This window comes from Clytia hemisphaerica, unplaced genomic scaffold (assembly GCF_902728285.1).
Source record: "Clytia hemisphaerica strain Z4C2 unplaced genomic scaffold, Clytia hemisphaerica genome assembly, whole genome shotgun sequence".
Taxonomy (NCBI): Eukaryota; Metazoa; Cnidaria; class Hydrozoa; order Leptothecata; family Clytiidae; genus Clytia; species Clytia hemisphaerica.
In genome coordinates this window covers 700,816-725,861 of record NW_027104471.1, presented here as the reverse complement: position 1 = coordinate 725,861, position 25,046 = coordinate 700,816, and the positions used below count along the sequence as shown (strand labels likewise).

General features: G+C 34.9%; 4 protein-coding genes and 1 long non-coding RNA gene across 5 annotated transcripts; 2 read left to right on the top strand and 3 right to left on the bottom strand.

The window, feature by feature from the left end:
* Positions 1-1,455: 1,455 nt before the first annotated feature.
* LOC136821223 (uncharacterized) lies at positions 1,456-2,637 on the bottom strand. The gene has a single exon (XM_067077456.1). It carries the CDS (start codon positions 2,635-2,637, stop codon positions 1,456-1,458), a length of 1,182 nt encoding a protein of 393 aa, XP_066933557.1.
* Positions 2,638-6,365: 3,728 nt separating this feature from the next.
* LOC136821222 (uncharacterized) lies at positions 6,366-8,208 on the bottom strand. The gene is made up of 6 exons (XM_067077455.1): positions 8,170-8,208; positions 7,674-7,746; positions 7,380-7,408; positions 7,205-7,236; positions 6,773-6,858; positions 6,366-6,433 (listed from the first exon to the last, which is right to left on the bottom strand). Exons 1-6 carry the CDS (start codon positions 8,206-8,208, stop codon positions 6,372-6,374), a joined length of 321 nt encoding a protein of 106 aa, XP_066933556.1. The 3' UTR covers positions 6,366-6,371.
* A 2,691-nt stretch (positions 8,209-10,899) lies between these two features.
* LOC136821269 (ATP-dependent helicase wrn-1-like) lies at positions 10,900-12,734 on the top strand. The gene has a single exon (XM_067077498.1). It carries the CDS (start codon positions 10,937-10,939, stop codon positions 12,701-12,703), a length of 1,767 nt encoding a protein of 588 aa, XP_066933599.1. The 5' UTR covers positions 10,900-10,936; the 3' UTR covers positions 12,704-12,734.
* A 1,945-nt stretch (positions 12,735-14,679) lies between these two features.
* Positions 14,680-18,457, bottom strand: LOC136821221 (uncharacterized). Its single transcript, XM_067077454.1, has 6 exons — positions 18,452-18,457; positions 16,545-17,336; positions 16,304-16,429; positions 16,066-16,188; positions 15,815-15,961; positions 14,680-15,657 (listed from the first exon to the last, which is right to left on the bottom strand). The coding sequence occupies exons 2-6, from the start codon at positions 17,331-17,333 to the stop codon at positions 14,680-14,682; spliced, it is 2,163 nt and encodes a 720-aa protein (XP_066933555.1). The 5' UTR covers positions 17,334-17,336; positions 18,452-18,457.
* Positions 18,458-21,521: 3,064 nt separating this feature from the next.
* LOC136821179 (uncharacterized) lies at positions 21,522-22,215 on the top strand. Its single transcript, XR_010848701.1, has 2 exons — positions 21,522-21,884; positions 22,103-22,215. It is a non-coding gene; the product is annotated as an uncharacterized lncRNA (long non-coding RNA).
* The last annotated feature ends 2,831 nt before the right edge of the window (positions 22,216-25,046 follow it).

Below are 25,046 nucleotides of genomic sequence, written 5' to 3'. Positions count from 1 at the left end.
TTGTGTTTTTTAATCGGTGTTCAGGTTATTTTTAACCTGCCGGGAACCTAACCTCGCTTATATAGACGTGGTTACGTTCACGGCAGGTTTGAAAATTCCTTGGAAAAATTCCTAACTTTTTAAAAAAATGTTGCCGAACTGCCGTGGACTTAACCATGTCTATATAGGCGAGGTTAGGTTCACGGCACATTCAAATATCAATCTGCCGGGAACTTAAGCATGTCGTGAATGTAGCAATCAATATGCCGGGAACGCAACAATATCTATATAGATGATGTTAGGCTCACGGCAGATTCAAAAATCAATCTGCCGGGAACCTAACAATATCTATAAAGCGAGGTTAGGTTCACGGCAGATTAAAAAATTAATCTGTGTTAGGGTAGGAGAGATACATCTAGGAGAGAATCGATTAAAAAACACAATAAAAATAGCACGATTTCTTTTTGATTTGTATAACGGTGGTAATTATCTATTCATAAATGTCATCATAAAAATCTGCTACACAAATTTTCCGCCCTTTAATCTACGCTAGTGTGATGTTTCTGGTTTAACTCAATTATTGCACGACGCGAAAAATTTCCCGATTCGAGCTCGAGGTTCACAAACATCTAGGTAGAGCTTCAAATTTTAAATGACATAAATCACCTTATCACAATCGAAGGACATATCCTTGGATGATTCGTCCGATCCAAGACATAAGAGATGGAACCATCTTTTTGGCATGCAGTTTTCACATTCAACCTTAAAGTGATTGTTTAAAAATAATCACCTTAGTATCTTATCTAGAAGATTTAAATCATACATGACAGTGTATTTTAAAGGGGAGTTATAATACCCATACCATTTGGTATGAGCTGGAATTTCAAACTGATAGATGGATCGATCTAAGAGATATTTTTTTGACTTCGACCTCCCTTGCCAAAGGAGGCACCGGTAAGAACTTTAAAAGATATCTGATATTTTTTTGAACAATGAAGAATAATCGTGGATAATGGATGTTCGAGTTGTTACAGAAATGTTTTTCATCTTTCAATTTTTCAAAAAAAAATTTTCTTTAGATTAGTCTTTTTGAAAATATCTTTCCAACGGTGTATAATTTTCTAATATAGCATGAATAGGTGCTGAGAAATCATAAAACTAAGATGTTCACATACTTTTGAGACATATTTTAGTTAGCTTGACGATAACTTGATAATTTTGAAGAAGAAACTATACATCTAGACATTTTGAAAATAATTTTGGTCCACAAACTACAACTTAATTAAAGTATACCATAGGTAAGTTGTACTATCTCAGATAAAAAAGGGGTGGTGCGATTTCATTAATTTTGAATCAATAAAATGTTTTAACTGAAAGAACAAAGGAAGAACAAAATATAGTAATATATACAAGGTTAACATAAAGTATAGATATCATCACTGAACATCCCCCCCCCAGCCGAGGTCACGAGGTTCATTATTTGAAAACGTAGTCTTTGTGCCACTGAGGGGGTTTTCTGTCACGTTTCGGACGTTCTTGAATCTGTTCGTTCGTTGTAGTGTCCCCAGGCTGAACCTGATTTGTTGAATTTGGTTCACCTGCAATGGGTGTACTGTTCATACCCTTACCACATACCCTTACCACTGTTTCTGACGTGTCGTTGGTGGACTGTTGGTTTGAGTCCCCCTGGGCGTCAGAATGGTTGATGGTGGGTTCTGGGTTGACAAAAGTTGGTTGAGCAGTTGGCGTAGGAGTTTGATTGGATTCGTCAAGTGGGTGAACTACTAATGGTATTGGATGTTGAAATGTAGGGTGCGAGTTCACTTTCTTGAGGTGTTTTCGGTTGCGGAGTGTGACTTGATTGGATCCAAGTACACGAATAATGTATTGATCATTGTCTCCAACTTCTACGATCATGCCAAGCTTGTGCCATTGACGAGGGTACCGACCGGTTTGGTTTTGGATTCTGCAGGTATCCCCAATGTGAAGTGGATCCAGTGGCCGAGTTCTTTCGGTGAGGGTATCCATTTGCTTGGCTGACCGATTCAATAGTTCCTCCTCTCTCAATCTCCAAAGGTGTTTCCATGATGGTTTGACTGAATCATGGGTACGAAGTTGGGTTGGCGGTTTGACAGGAAGCACATCACGGAGTGGTCGCCCGAATATCACTTCAGCGGGAGATGTACCAGTTGACGGGTCAGGCGTGTTTCTGAATTGAAGGATGGCACGAGTGAATGATTCTGTGTCAATGTTGCCGTTGGGTGCGATGTTGTCTCGAAGGAGCCTCTTCATTGCTTTGACTGCAACTTCGGCTCGACCGTTTGAACGAGGATTGTATGCTGACGATAATCTGTGATGAACACCCCAGCGTTTAAGGAAATCTTCTGTTTCATTAGCGGTGAATTCTGGTCCTCCATCACTACTTAATTCCTGAGGGACACCGAAAGTTGCGAAGAAGCGTTTGAGGGCTCGAATTAATCCTTTGGAACCGATTGTGGTTGGGTTGTGTTCGACTTTCGTGATGTGTGGCCAGTTGCTGAATCGGTCGACAATCACGAGGTACCAATGACCATGCAGCTTGAAGTAATCAGATGAGATGGCTTCAAACGGAGATATCGGGATAACTGGTTCGATGGGTGGTACGTTAGGATTGCACATTTCATTATCAAAAATCGAAAATCGAAATTTTTTTATTGGAAACAAATTTTTAGCATTTTACACCTCAAGCATTTCATCACCATAGAATATAAAAATTTCATTCTTACCAATAGATTCCCATGATCGTTGTGTTGTAGATCCCAAAGACAGTTTCATTTTCACGAAGAACAGCCTGAAATTTTTGATGAAAATTACTTATTGGAATATGTCTTTTGCATTCTTTTGACACATTCCCTATAAAGGAAGATGACGAGGAAGGGGTTCAAAATTCATTGAGAAGATCATGAAGGTAATAAAAATACAGATGGAGAGAAAACGTCTCGGTAATGACCAAAATGGTCGCCGAAATCTTTTATAAATCTATTCAAAGCGGCTTTTCTTTGATGTACCATCATTGGAAGCAAAAAACATCAATTTATAACTTTATAAGAACAGAAAGAGACTGTTTGGTTGATTTTGAAAAACTTAATTTTGCTGAAAATCCTTGCTAAAATGCGATTCGAAATAGTTTCAACTGATGTAAGACTAAAAGAGTATATTAATTTCATAAGGGCACATATTTGGGCTGGTATTTGGTTGACATTAAGAGTTGCATCACATTATCATTGAAAGTTTCTTATCTTAAAATCTTCGCGTCTAAGCGGTTTTCATACTCTGACAAAATGATCGATACAAGGTTCCTAATCGTAACACGTAATTCTTTTTTAAATCTATCGATGGCTTTATGGGCAGCTTCCCCTAGAAGTTTGGAGTATTGTGCTTATTATGTAAAGTTTTTTTCAATTTTTCATGACAAGGCTATTATATTTCAATATACTTGTTAAAAATGTAATGTCTTTTCATTCATCTTAAATATTCCCACGAGTATACCCAAAATTAATCATCTTATTCCCAAAGCAACCAAACAGCTGTTTGCTTCCGATGATAAATCAGAATAGAACAAAAGGCATAGACTCTCCATCTATCTTTATTACCTTCATGAGAAGATTAAAGGGAATCTGATACATCTCCTTTATTAAAATACTACACTGAATTTATAAATTCCAGATTAGCTACTGGACTACTCTATACCTCTTCGGCTAAAAGTTGCCTTGGATGATGAATTATTTTCAAGAGTCAAACGTACCTTGACGCCATCAGGCAATTTATTAGTGGATGGAAAAGTCGAAATAGCTTGACCCAACACTGTGCAATCGATTAAACCAACATTACTTTCGCCCTTTGTATATGAAAGGTTTCATGTATACTGGATCATGAATTTGGAGCTTATGGTGGTACTGACAACATTAAATTAAGCATTATTTGATTATCTCCTTGAGTGCATTATTTTAAGGCTTAAAATTCGTTTAAAAACTTCGTAAATGAAGATGAAAAGTGAAGAAGAAAAAAATGAAGATTTTATTTACTGGACTAAATATCCTTGATTTATGCTTTTCTGAAACTTCAAAAACTTCTCTAAGTTAGCCGCTAAGTAGGCTAAAGATTGTAAGCCTTTAAAATGATGCGCTCGAAATTATTTTTTCGGTGAGGTATTCCTTTTTGATAAATCTTGTCATCATCATCATCATCATCCTTCGACCTAGGTCCGAATGGACCTAGGTCGGAAACAAACAATAACCATCCCTCCACAGCTCTCGATCAGCCATTGCAGTGCCCAGTTCCTCAATCTCTAGCCCTGTTTCTCGTTTCAAAATATCAAGAAAAGTGCGCTTTCTCGAGCGCCTAGGGCCCGCAGGACACCAAAATAAGATCTCAGACACCATTTCGTTTTTCGCACGGAAACAGTGACCTGAGAAAGAGAGCATCCTGCTAGTCAGGACAGAGGAAATTCTTGGGAGTCCATGATATATCTCTTGAAGGGTTGGGTGGTTGCGCCAATCAAGATTCTGGACTCTTTTCAAAAGATTTGTATAGCAGCCATCAAGGCTCTTCAGCATGGTTTTTGTCATGGTCCAAGTCTCCGAGCCATATAGAAGAATGGGCTCGACAAGACTTCTAAAAGTTTGAAGTTTAAGAGCGTTAGACAAATTAGAGTGCCATATCTTGTTTAACTTATTGCAAGCTTTCCAAGCTAGACCTTTCCTAATTTTAAAATCGTTTTCAGAGCTGTTAATATGAGAGCCAAGATATTTGAAATCCTTCACAAGTTTGATATTGACACCATTCTTTGAAGTTAAAGGGAGAACATTTCCAGAGGAGCTGATAAATTCAGTTTTTCCAGCATTGCAATAAAGACCGACTTGACTGGCCGAAGTTTCAAGTGAGTGAAGAAGACTTTCAAGATTTTGAATACTCTCAGAAACTAAGGCAAGATCGTCAGCAAAGTCAAGATCGGTCAGAAAAAGGCCGCGGTTACGCTTGCGCAGGGGAACTTTAATTTTGATTCCCTTGTCATTAGATAAGTCAACAGAAATTCTTAAAACATAATCTAAAACAATGATAAAAAGAAAGGGAGCTAAGGTGTCACCTTGTAGAACTCCAGCATGAATGTCAAAAATATCAGTGTCTCCGTCAGATGTAATGACCTTTGCTTTGGTGGACACGTAGAGTGCCCTGAAATCTTGTCTCTTCTCAGAGCAAGGCGTCAAAATCATTTCAATATAATTTTAAGAACAGACTTAAGATAAAAAAACTTACATGGATGCTCAGTAAATGCAAAATGAAGCCATGTATGATGATGTCCTTAAGTTTCCCCTTGGCGAGGGCTTTTAAGTTGACGTCTTTGACCTCGATTGCTCCTGTTTTAACCATGACAATATTTCTCTCAGGTTCATTAACAACTCGTTCGAAGGCTAAATAGTGAAACGAACTGAAAAATTACCAATTATCTAAATTAGCGACACCACATAGACACAAAGACCATTCGCTTTAAGTGTGCTTTAATCTGTTCATTGATTTATTATAGTTCTCTATAATAAATCGATGATCTGTTCTAAGCGAATAAAACGAAGACTAAACAAAAACAAACAAACTACTAAGCGCAGGTCCAAATAGGAATAATTTACAACCTTTGTAGAGAAAGGTGTAATCACCCTATATTCTTCATACTATTTTTCAGAAGAATGGCTAATCGTTGACGAAATTGACGTCACTAGGAATCGGTCTATTAATATTTACTGTAATTGCTATCCCCGTTTGCTATCAATGGAATCAACCCTTATGATCCACGTAATTTTTCAAGAATTGCAATCGAATTACGATCAAAATACAGAGATTCCCAGATAAAATATTCCTGCTGAACTCTGAACTCTCAGCTAAGATGTAATACTGTTTATCAGCGAAAAGTAGAGAGTCTATCACACTTGTTTTCTGAACACACTGCCTGGAAGTGTCTGGGATTATATTAAAGTGCAGACTATTTGGATGCAAACCTGAGCAAACGGGTTTTCATTTCCAGGTTTCTCGTTTACAGTTGGAAATCTAAGTTTTAATCCTTATCGATGTGGTAATCGTTTAATTTTGTCTATTCTTTCAAATTTTGTGAATCAATCAAATTAAAATTCCTTTCAACTAGCTTATATACTATCATTTTAATGTAAAACCTTTTTAAGTGTTTCCATTGTTTTAGGATTCAGGGAAAAATAACCCAGTCCTACCGACAAAACCTGTTTTAAGAAATATCGTGCCATTTGCCTTTAGCGCGGCAACGCTTTCATATATAATATTATTTCCCTGAGTATAGAGTATGATTCTAAGAGTAGGATCCTAAGCATCATCACCCCCTTTTACCTGAATCAAATATCGCACTTACTATCTTCCGGTGAAAGGTTAATGAAGCATTTTGTTGAATGAGTTACTAGAAATCAAAATTATTTTTGTGATGGCTCTTTCGAGCCAGATTACACCTGTGGGGTGTGCAGTCGTGTCTCGTCACGCTATTAATTGACACAAATATAAACTTAACCTTTTTTGTTGAAAAAGTGTTTGCGTTTTTATTTCTGAAACATTCTTTGTCTTTTGACTTGATATGGAGAATTCCCGAAAGTCATTACAAAATTTCTAAGCCAATCACAGCGCAGGAATCTACGCTAGGTAGCGACCAAACCCGTAGATGAAGCCATCGCCATCATAAAAATTAGGAGAATCGGATTCAGCAAACTGGTTTTTGTCACCCTTTTACCCTATTTATTCTTACCAGTACATTTCTGTCGAGTAATACTAATTGTCTCGGGGTTTGATTTGTCAATGTCGTCGTCATCTTCACAGCTTGCCTCGTCTCTCCTATAAAACATCAGGTTTGTCAAAATATGAGAAATTCCAATTGAGAAAGAAGAGTCTGTACTGTAGTGGGTGTGGAGCATCTAGTATTCGAAAAAAATATTCTGTACAACAGAATAAGTGGTTGACGAAAATATTCTTGATTCTCACTATTTTTTCTCTGATATTACTTTTAGTAGAGTATGGGTGGATTCTTCGACATTTTCAATGGGGTTCAAGTAGGAAGAGTGATCTATACAATGTGCACAGTTGCGCTGGTCAGTTAGCGGCTGAATTTCATGGAACGACAGGGTGTTGGATGTTTGAATGTCAGATAATCTTTAGATAATAAATATGTAAAATATCTTACAAATCAATAACATCAGGACGCAAAGCAGAAGTCTAAAAAGTAAAAAAGAACGTTCTTGTTATTATTGAACATTTTCACAGGAACATAACTAAGGCTGGACCTAAGAAAAATTTGAAACAATCCGAGCGTTCAACAAATTAATATACGGAGTAAATAAATTAAAGCACAATTTTACCTCGAATACAGCCAAAACATCATCAATTTCTAAACAAAGATCCGAAGAGAAAATATAATAAGTCAAATTTGATATAGGCAATATTATTAACGACTTTTAAGAGAAACATTTTGAAGGGATTGCTTTTATTGAACGTTTCTGTGACATTACAGTACAACTTACAGACCTACTTCCACCGGAGAGATTTCTAACAGACATACTGAATCAGTTACAATACACGAAAATAGATGATTTTACATTTACACTTTCTATTCAGAAATATATCAATTCGGTCTATTCAAATTGCACACATACCTCCAACGTGTCCCAGCAGTGATTCGTCATCTATACTATCCAGTGTAGTTCCAAACAGGTCTGAATCATGATTCTTAATGAAATGGAAAAATAAAAATATTCATGTGACAGTTGATTGAATGAAAAGCTACACTTTACAGGCAAGACCAATTTGATTAGTTGTTTTACGGCTCCCGTTGCTGAGTCATGATAACGAATCGCTTGGCCTTGATTATTTTCCTCCCGACTCTAGTTCTTGAGGAATTTATTTTTTCATGTTTGTTTTATCATTTGCTTTCTCATTTTGGCTTTTCTTGATCTGTAAAACAACAAATCAATTTGGCCACGTAGGACTGACCATCAGTAGGAAAGTTCCTGATTATTGAACTTGCAAGATTGAAGGAGCATTATATTTACTTAAAAAAGTAGACCCAAGACCATTTAAATATATTCAGGGATTAAAGTATTACATATACTTTTTGAGGCACTTTAATTACCCAAATAAATAAATTCTAACGAAATCAAAATACGGAATGAGTAAGTTGACTTTTTTCATTCCGAGACTTTTCTGTTGAATTCCTGACTTCAAAGGGACCTAAAGTAGAGAAATTAAAGTGTTTATAATGAATATTGAATTTCGGACCGTTTTACTGGTTGATCCTGCCAGTATAGTCATATACCTATCTCAAAGATTAAGCCATGCATGCATTTGTTAGTATCAGCGCTCTAGTACTGTGAAATTGGGAATGGCTCATTAAAAAATTCATAATTATTTTGTTGAGGTCAAGTGAAATAGACATGTGAAATAAAATTTTATGAATGAAAATAATGATAATCAATAATCTTACTCATTGCTGACATTCGTCGAGTCTGCTGTAATGACATACCATGAGTCGACGATAAAACATTCGCCATTTCTAAATAAGTTGATTAAAATATTAGTGAAGAGTAGTAACATTCCCAAAACTTAATGAAAATTGAAGATAACGAAATAGCTGTTCAAGAAAAAACGAATACATTTTAACGTATCCCTAGCCTGGGAATCTAAGTTGTATATTTACAGTCTACTGTTTTCATAACTGGTTGCTTCATTTGTGAACGTGAATAATCGAATTGAATAATTTGTTTACTGGTATTCACCAGTGTTAGAAAACGATCCATCAGCTTCTCTTTCCCACATATAGACCTTGACTTTTGTTGCATTCGTCAAGGCATCAAATAGCAGCTCGTCCGCTACTTAGCAAACATTTTTTCATAAAGATACTTCCTTATCTCTTCTTCAAGGTCGACGTTTACTTCGTCATAACATAAAAACTGTTTGTACAACTCCTCATTTGATTTGAATTGCTTCAAAAGCAAGCCTTTTAGTTCAAAATAAGTGTAAGTAATAAGTTTAATCGTTTCAGTATCTTCAGTGAAGCGCAAGCAAATTTCCCATGTATAGAGAAGACAGTGGCCATCACCTGGAACCTCGATTATTGCACGTTGGCTTGGGTCGTTAAATGTCCTGGAATGATGGAAGAAATTAATGTAATAGAATGAAAAACTACCCAAGCGTTTCTTTATCCTACAATACAATTACAATACAATTTTAGTATTTTAGAGCTGTCAATTAGTTTTGAAATAATAATTGCGAAATTTACTTCAGTCACATACAGCTATTATTGTAATCGCGTAAAAAACTGTATATCTGAGAAAAATTTAAAATTTAAGCCCTTTACTGTCAAGTTCAAGGTAACAAAGCTAAAATAAACTTCACGAAAAATGAAAATAAAACAAAAAGGGACTTACATGAGTTGCTTCACCTCAGGGCTCTGGAAACTTGTGTTAACAGCAGTTGAATTCTGTGAAAGCAACGATGTAAAAATAATAGATAACCAACTACCTCTAGAAGGCACTTCTCCCAAGAGAACAACCATTGTTTTCCTATTGAAATGAGCACTCTATTAAAAAGCTCTGTGTGCAGTGCGTGTTATGCTTTTAGCTAGATTTTGACACACTTTTTGACATCCACTGAATTGATAAAAAATTTGAATTGTTATTTACTGCAAATTTTGGAATTTTTTTCAAAAGATAAAGGTACCAATCTTAAGAAAAATTGACTACGGATCGGCCTGATACCACTTAATCTTCATCTGGATAAATAAACGCTCATAAAATGATGTTATCTGAAAAATATATGTGTGATTTGAAATGCGATATCTCACGTATGAAAAGTGCACGAAGGTTGCATGATACAAAATAAACAGATGAATGTTTATAGAACAATAATATATAATTAAACAAGTGATACTTTTATGGACCTACCTGGTTATCAAAACTAATCAATGAACATTGAAACAATGAAACACATAAGACATTACTGGACAAAATAAAAAATATATAATGAAAGCATGTCTATTGGGAGAAATTATCAACCCTATTGAAAAAGCTAAAAAAAATTATTGTAAAAGCTTTTCTTTATAAAAACAATCCACTTTCAGAAAAATACACAGCTTAATAAATAAGGTTTCTAGAAAACTCAAACCATCACGCTCTATCGTGACATTCTCTTATTTGAGAAAAAAAATCAGTTTTATTGACAATCGAATCATGATTGATGGTGGGAATTGCTATCAATGATGTTTTTTTTTTAGAAAAAACAAAGAAATGTTAGGAAAAAGTCCAATGAAACTATGCAAAAACGGCGATTTCCGGCATATTTTCGGCATTTTCGGCCGGAAAAAAAAGTTTTTCGAAAATCGGGCTCCGTCACATTTTAGGTATTGTCATTTTGAATCAGTGTGCAAAATTTCCTAAAAAAATATAAAGTACAGCTCGAGAAATTCAAGAAATACGGCGAAAATAGTTTGTTCCGGTGATTTTTTAATAGTTCCGGCTTTAAAAATCAATTTTAAACATGAAACATGCTTGATGGTGGGCATTGCTATTAATAATGTTTTTGAATGAAAAAACAACCAATTATAAGGAAAAAGTCTAATGAAAATCCAGAAAAACGGTGATTTCCGGCATATTTCCGGCATTTTCGGCCGGAAAATTTTTTTTCTCAAATATCGGACTAGGCCATGTTTTGTACCCTGAGTATCAGAGGTCAAGTTTTCAAAAAGAAAATATTAACCTCTGAGGACAAGGTGGTGTTTTTCAATCGGGTCGGAAAAGTCTCAATGTAATTGCTCAAAGTAACAAAATCAACCACGGGAGAGTGCGTTTCTAAGAATCAAATTCATTTTTTAATTCTGATGTGATTTGATATTTTTTCCATTCAATCATTTTGGTAGTTTGATATGGCTCAAGTTTGTGGTAATGATTTTTCTTTCAAATTGGACTCTTCCATTCAAGAAGTTGTATCACGCTTTTTTGAGAAGGATTTTAAAGTCAAGGAATCACAAGTTGCCTGTTTGAAAAGTGTGCTTAATGGATATGATACATTAGGTGTCTTACCAACTGGTCATGGGAAAACCTTAATTTACCAACTGCTTCCCCACGTAATGCTCGAATTGAGGAAGTCTAGTTATGTTTACCCAGCCAAACCTATATTGATTATTGTCAGCCCATTAATTTCCTTAATTAGTGAGCAAGTTGAGAGATGTGAAAAGTTTGGAAAAGCTGCACAATTATTGGAACCATTTTCAGACAACATTAAAAATGGAAATGTTTGCTACTTATTTGCATCACCAGAAATGTTTCTCTCTCAATCTTGCAGAAATCTCTTCCTTACTGAGACATATAGGAATAATGTTGCGGCTATAGTTATTGATGAAGCTCACACAGTGGTTAAATGGGGAACTTCATCTGATCCATCGAAGAAAGCGTTTAGAAAAGCATATGCAGAGCTTGGAAAGCTTAGATGTTTTTTTAATCAAAATCAGCCATATCTTTGTGTCACTGCCACAGCAAATAATAAGACTAAATTTGGAATAAAGAAAATTTTAGCAATAAATGGCTTTAACACTATTGAAATTTCACCTGACAAAATTAATGCCAAATTAATTGTTGAAAAGGTGGGGTATGACATGGATGAAGTTTTTAGGTCACTACTCCTAGCTCTTAAAAGTGAAAAATACAACTTTGAAAAAACTATTATTTACTGCCGCACTATTGATAAAGTCACTGATGTTCATCGTTACTTTTCTGTAGCTTTCGAAAATGAGGGTGCTCAGCTTCCTTTTACTGTGTACCATGGGAAGCTAACTAGAAAATGTAGAGAAAAGGCTTTGAGTGATTTTGTTGCGAGAGATGGTAAAACACGTGTGTTGATTGGTACTTCAGCCATTGGAATGGGAATAGATATTCCAGACATTCGAACTGTCCTTTTTTATGGTGTTCCTTCTGATATAGAAAGTCTTGTTCAAGGTATTGGACGTGGTGGACGTGATGGTGAGCTTTGTGAATGTGTTTTGTTTGTGCGCCCATGTGACCATAATATTGCTAAAGAAGATAAACACTTAAAAAATTACATTGAAAATACAACCATGTGTAGGAGGAAAATTATGATGCTCGCTTTCTCGCACAAGCCACTTGGTCCAGCTGTCAAGCATTTGTGTTGTGATATTTGCCAATCAAAATGCTATTGTGAAGTTTGTGAAGCAACTCCCTCTAGGAAATTCACTGAAAATGTTTCTGTTATCTTGCCAAAAAGGAACGTTACACCCAGTCAAAGAGCACTTGTTAGGGAAATGTTAAATGAATGCAACAGTCTGAATGGTGATCAAGGAGTTCTTTCAACAGCTTCAGTAACTAGTATAATACCAGAGCATGTCATAACAGAAATAACAGAAAAATGTGAATTTATCTTTGAAATTGAATACATCAAATGCAACTTTCAACTCTTTGATGAAGAAACAGAGTTACTTGTGTTGGGAGTAATCTGTGACACTTTTAATGACTTTGAAATTCCTGATGATTATTTTGAAAAAGCTAAGGGTATATGCCCTACTAGTTTAAAAACATTTGATCAGCTGATTGATTTAAATGCTGATGTTCAAACTGCTTCTAATACTGATTTGTTTGATTGTTTGGATGATAATGATGATTGGTTGTTTGATCTCTAATATGTAATTTCAGAAACTCAAAAAGCTAATACTGAATGAAAAATAAGCTCATTGTCATTCTTCAAAAGGGCTCCTTTTTACTAACTCATTTTTGGAAAATTATTCATACTATTTTATCTTAGATAAGAATAGCTATTATGTGCCCGTTGGCAAAGTATGATTCATATATTATCTACCTTAAGGGAACTTATTTTGGTGAATGGCGAAATTTTTAAATTTTGGGGGGAACTAATTTTGGCAAATGACAGCATAAATTTGTTCTATTTTGCCTTATTTTGAGCCACTATGATGAATTTCAGGGTTCATTTAGGCAAAAAAAAACAAAAAAATTTTTAATTTTGGCGGGAACTTATTTTGGCGAGTGAGCAAAATATTTAATTTTGGCAGGAACTAATTTTGGCAAATTTCGTCTAAATTCACCAAATCCGCCAAAATTATTTCCCTTAAGGTATCTTAGATTAGTTTCTCAGGTGATTACGTTTTAAGTAAATCTACCATGTGACGTTATTCTTTTCATAATAATATTCTTAATGAAAATCAGTTAAAACATTGCTTACATCTAAATATCTAAGCACAGAGACCAAATTCAACAATTCAATTAATTAAAGGATTAAGCAGGATTAAGGCTAAGAAACTTAAAACTTTAAAGCACGTCAAAATGATTTTTATATAGTTTCCTGTGCATGGTTTACACAGGTTTAGTTAGACAGCTGTACACTTTATTTTATTTTTGTTTAGGGTGGGGTACAAAATCCTATGGCTTATCCTTTACGTGGTGTACCCTGTTACACATTTTCAGAGCATATGTAATATGCATTGAAAATGCTAACTGAAAGCCAAGGTTCACGACTGAATTTTCAACAGTCAACTGTTGTCTTTTTCTGAAATATTTGATGATTTTACTAAAATTATTATTACATATTAGATATAATAAATTCAATAAATTATTAACATTCAACAACTTTGATAATTATTATTGTTATAATAAGAATAAATTATTTTCACAAAATTGAGGAATTGAACTGTTACAGAAGAATAAATTAATTGATATTTAACATATAAAATATAATAAATTAAATAAATTATTAACATGAAACAACTACGATAATTATTATTAACGTTTCTTTTATCACCAAAAAAAAATAAACGGTGTATATATAACTAAATAGGCTGTGTATAAAGTTCTTCCATAATATATACACAGTTAAAAATAGAAATTTTTCGTTTTAAAAGTAAAAAAATAGTGCTAATGTGAGGTGAGGCCAAAATAAATCAAGAGACAATGAAAGTCATAATATTTGAGAAAAAAGGGAAATTCCCACAAAATCTTATAACCACAAACGATATGGAAGTACTCTACCTCTAGACTTAAGCTTAGGATCTGAGGATCCAAAAGTTCAAGAATGGTCCAATAGGGCTCAGAATATAGTGTGACAAGAAAAACTCCGGGGAGTCACAAAGTAGCACAGTAACACAAAGTAACACAGTTACAAACAGAAATTGAATGAACCATATTGTATATAAAATGCTAAAACACAAAATAGAAGAGAGAGAAGTTGGATGAGAAATTCTGTGTTGTAGAAAAGAATCAGAATTACAACCACAAAATATTCTCCTCTAGCTTTGCTCTGAAAGATAATCTATTTTCAAAGATAATGCCAATTTTCAATATAATATAATAATATAATGTAGATTCGGAATATAAAATATAAACGTATAAAATTAGATGGGGTACAAAATATAAAATTTCTCAAATAAAAAAAGAGAGTACTACTTTAATAACCAAGGGATTTGTAGATTTGTTTCCATTTAGTCAAGGAGGTGAAGAGAGGGCAATTACGGCACAAGTGAAGTCTTCCTTTTGACGTTCTTGATTTAGGACAAAGATTTACTGTAGAAAATTTCGGCTCGGACACAGAGTTTTCTTATAAATACAAACACTCCAGGCATGAAAAAAGAAAGAAATGCCAAACAATTTAGTCGTTAAATTTATAATTATTTCTATTTTCAATGTCCCATTGGTGGCGATACTGAACCAACCAATTTTTGAGTGTAATTGGTTCTAATCCACTGTAAATAGATCTTTTGAAATCAGGAAAACCATTCAGCTCTCGACCACTCACATGATTGAACATGTTTGCCTGTGTTATTTCAGAGATGCAATGGGCGAGCTGTGTCTTTTCATGAGGATTTTTTTTATGAGTTTGCGCAAAACTTCTTACTATGTCCTCCATACAACCAATTGTGCGTGACATTTTTACCACATTATCGTCAGAAATATTTGAATGACCAAGACTACGAATATGCTCCTTGGCAATTTTATTGAGATGCTCGTTTCTCAAATCTCGCGGGATACATTTCCCGATTCCGCCAGCCGTATTACAAAATCTGTTCCATATAAGTTCGTGTGCCTTTGCTGGTGTCAGTAATCCTTTAATTGAAGCAATCAATCGCAGACCAGCCAAAGCATAGTTTTTATGGGCTTGTCCAGTGCTTTTGAATACGTAGGTAAAATACTTCCAGCATCGAACAACCCTTTCTCCGTCACCTTCCTTAATTGCGTCCCCCAAATTCTTCAAAAGGAGGCCATATGATAAGCTCACACATCCATAGTTGAAAACCGGATCTTCTCCTTCATCCAATTTGGGTTCTGCCTTTTCGGTGTGGTCGATTTTATGAAAATTCTTTTCGTGAGCCTTCAGTCCAACTAACGTTGTAAATAGGGATGAACACCCAGGCTGCTGACACGCAACCTTTTGAAACAATCTTTCCTCAATTTTTGTCAATTCGTCAATTTCTGGAAGCACGAACTTTTCAAGCATCTTGTTGATCAAACCGAACAGCCAGCGTCTACGTTCAGCGACAGAGCTAAGTCTTTCAGGAACTTCGATTTTGTCGTCCACAGACTTCATTCCGAGATGTTCAGTGAAGGCAACAACGACCATAGCAGATGTCTGTGAAAAGGAAAATATTTCAAATATTGTGAATTGTATAAGTATTAGATGTCAAGAATTTTGAGAATATGTCTCTGGTGGAATTGCTAAAGTAAAGTAGTAGTAGCCATCTAGTAACAAAAACGGATATCCGATTATCTTGAAGAAAACAACCTACATGTACTTGAAAGAATTCTTTTATTTTGTTGTAGTGGCTTCCCATAACGTCAGTGGTCGCGTTACTGTTTCCTAATTTAACAGCATTACTGTAAAAGGTACCAGAGTCACCCGCACATCTGCTGCTCGAAAGCTTGTCCAACACGCACTGAAAATATAATTATTTCATATTAAAATAAACCATAATATACAACAGCATATGCAGTAAAGAACTTAGTTTATCGAGAAAATAAATTAGCAAATTATGTCTACCTTGTAGGCAATTCTTTCAAAGTGCCAGTCTTCGTTTTTAAACCAGAATTTTTCGAGGCGGTCTTCGCGAGATTCTTCTTCGCACCTTGCTGCTTGGCAGTGCCTTGCCCGGTCTTCAGTCACCTGAAGTTTTCGAAACAAAAATTCAAAAAAACTTCTTTAAATTCTTATAGGAAAATGTGGAAATTCGAATTAAACGACCTAAAATGGCATATAACGCACCGTTAAACATACATACCTGATCTCCACCCATGAAAAGAAATTCGTCTTCATCCTCCAAGCCATAGTTTTTGCTGAGCTCCTCGATGATTTCTATCATGCCTTCGGTTGAGTTTTCATTGCGAGGATATATACCCAAAGGAACCTAAAATAAATGAAGAATTTTTAACGGTCTGTAGAATGTAAAGTTGTATAATATATTGAGAATTCAAAATTTGTTTGAGATTACGTCACTGTGAAACAACCGTTCTAAATTATACCTCTACAGTTTTGGCAGAAAGTTCCTTTGAATATTTGTGGGGAATATGCCAAAAGACGCAATCGTTAAATTCTTGTAGACTTGGAAGGTGTTTCACCAGTATCTTTGTGCAAATAAGGATCATATCTCTTTTCATCATTGAATGATCATGAGAGGATGGTAAAAAATCTCTGATAGGGACATCCTTAAGCCTAGCGGTGTGCACATCAGGCAGATGGTCTCCAGACACGGGATCCAAAATGGCAAAAGAATGAAACCAATGGAACGATTTATTTGGGTTGGAGAGACTCTTTTGTCTGGTGCTGACGTGCATATCACAATTGTCGCCACCCAGACTGAAAGATGGACACGGTTTGATCTTGATTTTCTTCAGCGATTCATGGAAGGCGACGGTAGAACTACGTTCGTCGATGTATTCGGAGCAAAACTCATCAAGTTTTGACAGGGTGATCTTTCGGGACTTCATCTGCATAATGAAGTGCGAAGCCACTACCATCAGTGTCTCGTCAAATGCAGGAAGGAATCTAGATGCCAACTCATCATTAATGTCATCGATCTGAACCTCTCGACATAGAAGTTTGATGAGCAGCACGGCTTGACTTGTTTCAATTGGAGTATTCTTGGTAAAGAACTTGGTTAGGAACTTCAAAGCTTTTCTGCCTGTAAGAAAACGGTCCCGTGCAATCTTCCATTGGATAACTTTCTTGTCAAAATCTTTTCCCATTTCTTCTAGCTTTCTCGTAAGACTACGACCATGAACTGTTAGTCCAAAACGTGAGAGAACTGACATTGCCTTTAAAGAGAATAAAAAAGAAAATTTCTTATTTTTTGAACAAATTTCCTTGGTTATGGGCGCAAATGAAAAATTAGAAACAGCCCCCGTGTATTATCATAGAGGTAATAAAAGTTACATAAATTAACAACTTAAAACTCTTTAGAAATTTTAACAATTTCTTTCAAATTTTGCGAATTCTTTGTTGTTTGTGAAAGTTTCTTTGCTATAAATATCTTTAGATCTAAAATACCAGCTGCCTCAAAATTTTGATAGAATATAGTTGAAAGATTAGTAAATATGTAGAAATTAATAAAGTTTGCCGAGGATTCTCTGACCAGTGAACATTTCAAATTCGATTTTCTGTGATTATTCTTGAAAGGTTTTATATTTTATCAATAAAACCTGTCATCACACAATGAATAAATTAAAAATGTAGCACGATTTTATTCAAATTCTCTTCGATTAACTATTCCCATAAGCGAAAGCAAAATTTAAATGGCTTTCTCCCAAATCAACAGTTTGCTATCAATGGTATAATACAATAGAATAGTAGGAGTGCTATCTCCATCTATATTTTTATTACCTCTACGGTAATACAGTAATGTTGTCTTAGAGTAGCCCCCAGGTTGCTTTGTACTAACAGAGCCTGGCTAAATGTCAATGTGGTTGTAGTCAAAACTAACGTTTTTGACTTTAAAGTACATTAAACCACTCACTTTCAAGCTATGATATAAAACCAGGATAATTTTCTTACTTTTACACAAATATCTTTGAGATTATTTTGATTTTGTTAGCAGTAAGGTTAAAATCCTGGTAGAACTCTAAGCATGCATGATTAAGTGATTAAAGACACAAGGGCGCGGAGAGAGAAAATAAAATACTTTTTCATGATCCTCATAACAACATGTAGTGTTAAAGCATAATAACCAGCTAATTATCCATCACTCAGGAGATTTGGCTGATAGAGTAGCAAATGCATTTATTATAGATTAGGGTATTATAGATAAGGTAATTTTAGCTATAGTTTCAAGTGTCAGAAAGCTCTCAGAACCAACCACTCTAAGAAGATACATCTGATAATGAGAAATAGCTGGTTATTCCTTATAATATTAGATTAAGAAACAAGGACTTACTGTTGATCGGAGCCCGGACCATCTTAAAAAATAACCAAATTTGTATGCAAATGATGAAAGTAAACGATTGTGTGAATGCAGTAGCAAGGAAATGAAGAAGGTGCTTTGATTTTGATCATGATCATACAGTCCATCTGCTAGGGAAGTGAGTGCAGGACAAATTTCCGAACTTTCATTGTTTAAACGGTTGATGCTGGCAGTTATGACAGAATACTGTTCATTATGGTGCAATGATGCATTTTCATTTAAATTATATTTCTGCATCTCTACTACCAGAAACTTAATGAGTTCTTGTAACAAAATATTTCTCGTATCCGCTTTATTGATAAGGGTTTTGATACCACTAGCTATTGAATTCATTGCAAACGACTTTATAACCATTCCAATTGTGTCCATAGCATTGACTTTAAACGTTTTAGATGTCTTTGGAAAGCGAATTGATATCTAAATGAAATTTAGTAGGTGTGTGTTATGAATTTTGAAGGTAACTTTCAAAAGCTAGGGGTAACCTCTTGTCTTGACCACTATTTTTCTAGACCTCAATACATGAAAGTTCAAAGGCATAATAATACCTTGGATCTGTCAACTAAAAGTCTTTTCAATCTTTTTGATAACTATTTCAAATTTGGCAAAAAAGTTCTCTTAAGGTAACTGCAAGAAAATCAACTATCTTTAAGTAAGTACCTCTAATGTTTCATCAGATCTATCAGGAACAAGTTGTTCATCAGCCAAATTTGAGGACGAGTGATGAATTGGTGGATGCTGCGTTTTTGGCACCAAAGCATGAGTATAATCAGTATTCTTTAACACATTTACAACTTGATAACGAGGCACATTTGTGGTTGATGATGAAGGTATTTGATTATTCGTAACAAGTGTTTGTAAAGTTGGCAACAAAGAAATTTGAGAAGGAGATAAAAATGATAACGATGGAATCTTTAACGGAGGAATAGTAATTCTTGATGGAGTGGTTATAGTTTGTGTTTGAGGAGCAGTTAAAACTTGAAATGGATTCAAAGGTTTTGCAATTTTCTTGGATTTTTTGCTTGGCGATGGTACCCTCAATCTTTTAAAACGTAATGGAGACCCAAAAATATTTTCTTGGTTGGACCAATTTACTTCAAAGTCATTACAAAGCTTGCTCTTTTTCTCGTTTAATTTCTTTTCCAGACTTTGTATTGACTCAATATTGTCCTTACATTTTTTGCATAGTTTTGGTCATTGTTATGAAAAATCCAGGTTTCCATTTTGATAGCCCTTTTAAAGGGGGATGACAAATGTCTTGTTTTTTAATAAAAAGTAAACTGGAGCTTCTACATCATCAGAAAAAATGTCAACACCACAAATGAAACATAATTGGTCTATCTCAATAAAAGTTGACGAGTTGGCGGTCTTTAGTGGTGTTGAGGTCATTACATTTTTTCTAAATAAAATGGAAAAAAGGAATGATCAAGTAACTTTTTCTTTTTATCATCATTAGTAATACCATACACTCGTAACAATTTTTTTCCAACCACTTTCACACTAAATACAGCAAAAAATCTCTAAATTTCCAATCAATTTCACACTAAATACAGCAAAAATAAACTCATAAATTTTCCTGATAAAAAAAATTCAATCGCCATATTTGTTTATGTTTTTTGATTATGTTTTGACGATTTCGCAGAGTTCTCCCCCGCAGCTGGTAATTTTGCCCCAAAAAGCAAGTCGGACATGCTGCGTAAGTATGTTCTGCTGTAAATCCGTGGTTTATACGGCAACATCTACTTTGCGAGCGTTTTTCTACAAGATTTTGTATTAAAAAAAAACTTTGTCTTCACAGCTCGAATTTATTCGCGCTGTGATACTCACGGTACATACGTTCGGCCCAAAATTTGGCTTCTAAAATCGGACCCTTACAATGCAGGGAATTTCCATGAAAAATCATACCCTTACAGTGCACTTTTTCAAAATTTCTCGCCCGTAAGGGCGAAAAATTTTGCAATTTTCCAAGAAAATGTGGAGTTTTTCCTCCAAAATTGACTAAGGGCGAAAGATTTTGCAATTTTCCAAGAAAATGTGGAGTTTTTCCTCCAAAATTGACCAATTTTGTGCCAATTTTACCAAAAAATTGGCCTTTTATCACAATTTCCTACCCTTACCGTGCAGTTCAGTGCAGTTTTGTAATTTCCTACCCTTACAGTGCACTAGCTGAACTATGATAAACCTACCCTTAAGGGCCGAACGTCTGGTAGGTCATTTACCTTGAGTGCCCCCCCCCCCGGGTAAAGTTTACAGGCATCACACTTAACCCTTAGAAGCCAGAATACGTATATATACGTTTTGAAAAGGCCATTTTACCGATACACAGTCTTTTGGTCATAACTCCTGACCACTTGAGATTCAGAGAAAAAAAAATCTGCTATTTTTTGTAGCTGAGAGAAAGAGCTTTCCAACGGTACCAAAGTTGATACCTGAATCGTTTGTCCTGGTCCAGAAATTGCCTTTGAAAGAATAAATTTCCAGAAAAAAATGATGAACTTTTTGGCCTTTTTCAAAAAAAGACAGCGGCTTCTAAAGGTTAATAAAAATTTTTGCCCCCGCAGGAGCGCAGCGACGAGGAGGCACTTATAGTTTCACGCATAGATATTGGACTGGAATCTCGAAATTTTGTTGCGCGTTTGTTTGTTGTTGCGGAAGCCTATCCGTAGTTAGTCTCTTCCGTAAATATTCGGTTTTTTTTCAGGGACGGCAGTTGCTAGCCTAAAAACTTTTTCTTTATAATAGCAGGCGCCGCGGGCATTTTACTCAGCTTTCGACAGTAGATTCTATTCCGCTTGTAGAATTTTGCCCGATTGGTCAACATGCAGGAAATGGAATGGAGAAGTTTCTGGAAGTTTTTTTAAATAGACCTTTTATCAAAGAGGACGTCCTGTTGAATAATTATGTAGTCCAGCCATAAAAACAAAGATAGTATGTATGCATTTGTATCGTAATAATTATGCATGGTTTTATCATTGTTTTTCTGCTGGACTACATAATTATTCAACAGGGTGGCCTCTTTGAAAAAAGGTCTATTCAAGCTCTCTCTTCCTGCAGTCAAAATACTTGTATGCATTTACTTTTGACTTTCGGATTAAACAAGATGTATACATATACCAATCAGTGAATTTGCTGACAGTCAAATTACAATCTGTCTCCTGTCTTAGACATTCAGGAGATTGATTCATTTTTCGATCCAAACAGTTTGTCCCCAATAGCAATAATAATGAACAATGATTAAAATGATAATAGTAGAACAATGATTGAATATGGACAAAAGTGATTATTGTTGGTGGTTGAATTGGCAACGAAATTCCACTGTAACTAAATTTATTCAACAATCGTCATTCAACATACTCTACTCTCAACAAGAATGCTTAAAAATCCTGTGTTATGGTATTACTTCTCGACAGTAAGTATAAATATTTTTTTCTTTCTGTACTTTTATAAGACTTGGTTTTATTAATCTTTTATGTTTAACACAGGTCTGTGTTCTTGTTGATACTTACCAGGCACTATTTGGGAAATTATTATCAAAGATTGAAAGAAACTTTTGGTGAACTATTTTTGAGGAAATTTCAGTACACTCACCATATCATCTAATTTCATGTTTCTTATTTTCCCTTTAAGCTTTTTATGAATGAGGATTCGTTTACCTTGACAACGCAATATTACCTCGTTACTGCTACTATTACCACGTTACGTCATGATTTTCCATCCTTCTACACGATGTTGCTGTTACAACAGCAAGATAACTGGCATATCTTTTTAATGATTAATGTAAACAATTTTGTCCGTGAGATCCCTTATCATGCCGTTGGAAAAAGTCCTGAATGTACGCTATTTCCTGTTAATACCTGCTTCCTGCTCATCAATATTGCCTCGTTACTGATACTATTACCACGTTACGTCCTATCATCTTCCATCCTTTACACAACGCTGTTACAGCTTCTAGATTACTGGTAAATCCATTTATTGTAAACAATTTTGGATCACGATATCCTTTGTTAAACAGTTGGAAAAACTCCTAAGTACCGTGAGATTGGGTAACTTGCATCAGTGGAGGCTAACTTGCATAGCCCTCAAATGAATGACCTGGCTGGTTATTAAAATACAAAGTTAAATCAAAACAAAAATGGTAGAGTAGAGCTGCGAGCAGAGCTGCGTAGTTGTATTTTAATGACCATCCAGGTCATTCATTCGAGGGCTATGCATGTTAGCCTCCACTGATGCAAGTTGCCCAATTTCACGGTACTTTGTTACCTGTCAATTTTTGGTTCCTGCTCGTTATGTTTCTGGCTCATAGCATTTCTTACTGTCTTATGCTGTTTGGTTCTACTATGTTTCATTTATACCTATTTCAAATTGGTTGAAATAAATATAGTTGCATGTCTTTTGTCTGGTTTAGTATACACAAAAACACAAAAACAAAAAACAAATCTGTAACTGTCTGTAATTGATTCTACCTGGACACTTTTCCTAATGAATGTTTTAAGGTGGGAGTCACATGAAGCTTTGAGATTTGGTGAAAAAATTATCGATTTCGAGATTTTGCGCGTTTCATGACCCTATACCCTTTCTGAACACACCTTGAAAATTTTAAGGCTGTAGCATTTATATTTCCTGAGATATAAGGTTTTTTCTAGACCCTGATCTGAAGCATTTTCCTTAGCAACGAAAAATCATACCCGTTGCTAGGGCCCAATTTCTTTATGGCTGATCTAAACATAGGATCATGGCATACCAAACGAAAGATCTTTTTACGCCCTTTTCGGGCGTCTAAGTCAATACCGCCTTTTTTCCGCGGGATTTCCTAATATGATGTAATTAAAGATGGTAACCGAAAAAGTAATATTTTTAAAAAACACACAAATTTGGAGGCTGTCAGCAGTGTTTTTGACTATGAAAGCTGTTTTAATTTGGAAATGTTGGACTGACTGATGACATTTTTAGCTCTTTGATGTCATTTTTCTCAACTAAGGAAGCTTAAGCTAGGTGAAACCAAAGACTTGATTCCCAAAGTCAACGTTTCTGATGAACACCGAAAAACTTCGAAGAACAAACTTTAATGGACCGAAGGCATATTTAATGATGTATCTATTCAAAGATCCAAGTGTTAAAGATATTGAAAGCCTGGAGGCTGGTTTAATAATTATGTGAGATGAATTATTGAAGGTCTGGGACTATTAGGTCTGGGATTATTTACATTCACGAGGAGAAATTGTGCACGGCACGCGTGATGTCCAACGTCCAAGTGGATTCTTGTATTACTACAGATAAACGTTAAATTAACTTATAACTGACAGATGCAGTGAGGAAAATATACTAGGATGATCTATTACATTGAAAATGTGGTTATTGTTGTGAAAACACATTAAAATTGACTTAAAGCGATGTTGACGTGGAGTTTGGCGCAAAATTTTAAGGATTGGCGCGCATCACGTGAAAGTGATAATTTAGAATTTCTGGACTATTATGGTATTTCAAAGCCCTTTCTAAAGTATATGAAGTAGTACTTTATTCCATTTTAGTCAAACACAGAAAGAATTTTGTAAAACGGTAGAATTATTACAGAGAAATAGAGATTTATATCTCACTTCTGACATTACGGACCATTTTCTCAAAATAGGTTTCAGGGGGTTTTCGCACACCTTGGCAACGTTTTTTCAGGATTGGAAAGAGCTATGATCATGAAATTTTCAGAAGTTGCTCCATTTATGGTTTGCTATGGAATGAATGGAGTAGAATTTTGAAAAAATCACTTTTCAATTTCAAAACTCAAAAAAACTTAAATTTTCCATTTTTTAGGTTCCAGACCCCCTGGAATGAAATTTTGAAAAAAATCTCCATTCATTCCAGAGCTTATCCAAATACTAGCTATGTACCTCCAAAAAACATTTTTGGAATAGCTTTTATAGATTTTTCTAAAACGCTGCCATAGTATTTTGATAGTGCATTACCCCCTGGCTGATATTACCCCCGTCTTGGCTATTTTTAGAATTTTTTTTTAATTTTTCACATTCTCTATAGTTATATTACATTTCTGGAAAGTTTCATTTCGAAATCTTTTCTGCTTCAAAAGATATGATGAAAAATGTAAAATTTCAATTTTCTCTATCCTTCATGTGACTCCCACCTTAAGATTCGTATTTTATTCTTTGTAAAAAGTAATTCATATTTTTAGAAAAAAAATGTCTCATTTATGTTAGCTTATTCATTGATATCTCAAAGAAAATGCTGAGAAGAATTATTCTAACTATTCCAAATCATTTCCAAACTTTTGCTATAAAGCATTAAAAAGCCTTAATTAGCATTAATTAGTTTTACAAGCATTTGTATTAATTAGCGGGTGGCAGTTAGTGAAAGCTATGGCTAGTTTAAATCTTTAAAACTGGTCCAAACAGTCCAAAATGACTACTGGTACTAAGAGAAAGTAGATAAAGGCATTTTAAATGAAAAATGAAAAACAATAGAGTCTATGTTAACCCTTAGAAGCCAGAATACGTATATATACGTTTTGAAAAGGCCATTTTACCGATACACAGTCTTTTGGTCATAACTCCTGACCACTTGA